This window comes from Octopus bimaculoides, chromosome 24 (assembly GCF_001194135.2).
Source record: "Octopus bimaculoides isolate UCB-OBI-ISO-001 chromosome 24, ASM119413v2, whole genome shotgun sequence".
NCBI lineage: Eukaryota > Metazoa > Mollusca > Cephalopoda > Octopoda > Octopodidae > Octopus > Octopus bimaculoides.
Window position 1 is genome coordinate 31,572,872 of NC_069004.1, and position 4,126 is coordinate 31,576,997.

The 4,126-nt window shown below is 37.2% G+C and overlaps 1 protein-coding gene across 3 annotated transcripts in view; it reads right to left on the reverse strand.

Annotated features, from left to right (window-relative positions):
- Window positions 1-707: 707 nt before the first annotated feature.
- The window catches only part of LOC106871073 (uncharacterized), a 52,455-nt gene continuing 49,036 nt past the window's right edge, over window positions 708-4,126 (reverse strand). For all 3 annotated transcript variants that reach the window (XM_052976335.1, XM_052976336.1, XM_014917346.2), the window contains exons 5-6: window positions 1,925-2,058; window positions 708-982 (exon numbers count right to left, since the gene is read on the reverse strand). In XM_052976335.1, the coding sequence (XP_052832295.1) occupies window positions 723-982; window positions 1,925-2,058 (394 nt within the window). In that variant the 3' untranslated portion in view covers window positions 708-722. The remainder of the gene's footprint in view (window positions 983-1,924; window positions 2,059-4,126) is intronic.

Consider the following 4,126-nt stretch of genomic DNA (forward strand, 5'->3'; position numbering starts at 1 on the left):
AAATAACCCTTAACTTATGGTTGTTGTCAATAAAACAACTGGCATTACTTTTGAAAGGAAAATTGGCCGACTGACCGACCAGAGTGAGCAACAGACACACAAATGATGCAATTTAAAATTTAAATTGCTGAACCAATAATCAATGTTTAGACCCGTAAATGTATTCAAATATAATTGGAGAAAGTCCATGAGGAGGACTTGTATTATTATAATCCAAGTATCTTTTGGATGGAATCCACAGAGTACAAATAGAAAACAAAAACAAGAGAGAATGTATATAAATATTTAGAGAGAATATCTTATGGGTATTTCATTAACAAAGAATTAATTATATAATCACAATCACACTGCGCTGTCAAATCTTCAGAGATGTGTAGCTCTCATTCATATTTATTAATGGATTAGTGAGTGACAGCATTGCCATCACTGAATAAGCAAACACACACACATATAATACACATAAACACATACATACAGGCATGCGTGCATACATACATTTAATACATATCATTGCAATTATGTGAAACTGTTGTATGTTCAAATTTGGCCAAATGTGTTTTTTTCAATATTTAATTTTGCTTGCAACAGCTGGTTCTTTTGGTCAAACTATCATATCTCCAGCTGCTATCTACCGATGATATCCAAGGGAAAGGTAAAGGGGCTGATACAGCTTGACATCAATAACATCGCAGCTGGAACAACATGAAAATAAAGTGTCTTGCTCAAGAACACAACACACAGTCCAGTCTTGGAATCGAACTCACTACCTCACAATTGTGAGCCTGACTCTCTAACCACTGAGCCATGCACCTACACACATAGCACAGCATAAAAATGAGAGTACTTACAGGAAATCTTTGATTGATTTTGTTACACGTTTCCGATACCAGAGCATCAGATTTGCCCATTTTCTGAGGAAATGCACATTTTTCTTCTTGAGGTAAAGATTCCAAGAAGCTATCAGAACGGTAAAGGAACAAAGCTGGAAGAGAAAAAAGACAGGCGAAATAGCATGAGGTTAAATATAACCAAGGACCTGTATTTTGTTGCTGTTTGAATGCTGTATCGAAAGAACATACTGTTCAGGCAAACGGTATATAATAAGAGCCTCAGTTTACATGTTTAAACAGATTATAAAACTATTGATAATAGTATTTTAAGATGAATCCAAACGCACAAGGAGTAAATAGGTTCAAATCATATAAACTAATTATTTTTGGGAAAAAATTTAAATATTGATAAATATTTATGTCTACAAAGAATTATGACGAAATCTTATGAAGTAAAATTTATGTTATCAGTGCGGGTTATATTGATTGATTCTTTTGCACATAATTTACTAATTTCTAGTGTGTGTATTGTGTGGTGTGGTTTTTGTTATAATAGACCAATCCAGACTGAATTCTTTATTGCATATTTTTAATTTATTAATGTAAGTAGCTAGTGCGGTTGGATTTTAGTTTCTTGATTAATAAATTTGTGTGACCCCTTAAAATCAGTCGTGCTTCCTATGTATATCTTCTTTGATTCACCTATCGCACCCTCACCACATTGTAGATTTTTCTGGCTAATATGCGTAAATTTATATTGCATCTGATGAGTATTTATATTTTTTTAGATTATAAATAAAGTACTGTACCGCACTGTATAACACATTAATTAAAATATATTAAAAGAAAATACGTAATGTATCTTAGATGAGTAAATGAAGAATCGCACATACTGAATGGAAAATGAAACTCAGGAGGTGAGTGTGTGGTGTTGTTTTGAATTTATAATGAAATAAATATATACAAATTATAAAAATAATAAAAAAGAAATATACAGTACAGTACTGTTATTGGAACATAACATCCGTGATAATTGAGGGATTACTGTATATGAGAGAGAGGGGGGGAGAATTGAGTGAAGAGGTGCAACTTACAGTTAAGATTGTCTTCTCGGTATGCTCCATACATGACTTCCAGGTCTAAAGATGTCAGTCCGTAACTCTTGAGGTAGGATTCTATAAACTGGTGATGGTAATCTCCCCAGGTGGGTACCCAGCCAAGGGTTTCACTGCGGGTAAGAAAGGAAAAGATGACAGAGGATCAGAAAGAGATGGAAAAAGGAAGAAAAAGAGGAAAGAAAAGGGAGAGAGAGAGAAAGAGGCAAGAAAGAAATTGAGAAACATACACGCATTCACACACGGACATATTCTATATAATGTGTTATCTTACAAAAAAAAAAATAATCATCATTTAACATCTGCTTTCCATACAGGCATGGGTTGGACAGTTTGACTGAAACTGGTAAGCTGGAGAGCTACACCAGGCTGCAATCTGATTTGGTATGGTTTCTACAGCTGGATGCTCTTCCTAACACCAACCACTCCAAGAGTGTAGTGGGTGTTTTTTACGTGCCAGTTATGGGACAATGGCATCGGCCACGGCTATGATTTCATTTGGCGTAACAGGTCTTCTTAGGCATGGCATATCGCCAAAGGTCTCAGTCACTTGTCATTGCCTCTGTGAGGCCCAACGTTCAAAGATCATGCTTCATCACCTCGTCCGATGACTTCTTGGGTCTACTCCTTCCAGAGGATCCCTCCACAGAGATTGGCACTTCTTTACACAACTGTCCTCATCCACATGCATCTCATAACCATACCAACACAGTTGTCTCTCGCACACTGCATCTGATGTCTTTTATGCCCAACTTTTCTCTCAAGACGCTTACACTCTGATGTACATGCACACCGACATTGCACATCCAGTGAAGCATACTAGATTAATTGCTTGCAAGCCTACAACCATATGATAAAAATTATTTCTAGAGCCCTCCTTTGTACACACATACAAATATATGTACAAACACACACACAAATGCATACATATACATGCACACACATAAAGACATATAGATAAAAGTATGTCACTGAAAAGTGCAAAGAAGACCCCCTTCGGTCATAAATGGTCAGCAGATTGCACCTAGAATGTTCCTTGCTGAAGCACAAGTCCAAGCAAGGTTGTTTAAGGAAGACCAGCAGTCCCCCATGCATACCAGCCTCCCTTCTTCACGCCACTGATGTTATCCAAGGGAAAGGCAAAGGGGCTGATAGAGCTTGGCACCTGTGACATCGCAACTCATTTCTACAGCTGAGTGAACTGGAGCAACATGAAATAGAGTGTCTTGCTCAAGAACGCAACACAGAGCCCGGTTCAGGAATTATGCCTTCACAAACTGATAAGATAAAGTTACAGCTTTTGGCTCTCTTCGGTATCTCTAAAAAGGCCAGAAATGCACCAGATTGTTTAGTTTTAGAATGACATTGTAGGGTAGGTGTGAGAGGCTGGATCTGGCCAGTTTGAACATAAAACAGTTAGAATATTTAGGCCAGATGAGGATGGTTTAAATACTAAAAAGTAAAAATTCATGATAGAAAAAAATTAGTTTAGTCTTTTAAATTAGTGATTTCAAGCAGATTTGGTTGTTAATTGATCAGTTTCAAAGACCATAGGGAGTCTCCTTCATTAATTTGTGAGACCATATATTGCAGTAACAAGTCTTGTATTCCTCATATCTTGTTAAATGGTTTAACAAACTGCTGAAGTTAGACATTCTGCATTTAAGTCTGGTTAACAATCGGAACCAATTAAAATGGTTAAATTGCTGTGCTAGCCCCTCATTGCTTGGCATTAGTTTACAGCTGGCGTCAAGAATAAACAATGATTCTACATTACTTGCTAATTATCTCAGAATTTCTCAGAGTGTGTTTCCTGTTAATTATTTTCTGTCTTTTAATTAGCATAATAATGGGAAACATTATCATGGAAGGAAGAGTAAGAGGTTGTAGTTAAAGAGGCAGGCAAAAAAAAAAGAATTGCAATGGATGGGCAAGGGTGGCAAGGCAGCCAGAGAACTCGTGCTTAATTGGGAAGACTTTCAGTGTAGTGTCATCAATGTGGCGTAAGCATAGCTGTGGGGTAAGCATCTTGCTTCCCAACCAGATGGTTCCGGGTTCAGTCCCACTGTGTGGCACCTTGGGCAAGTGTCTTCTACTATAGCCTCAGGCCGACCAAAGCCTTGTGAGTAGATTTGGTAGACGGAAACTGAAAGAAGCCCATCGTATATATACATATATATA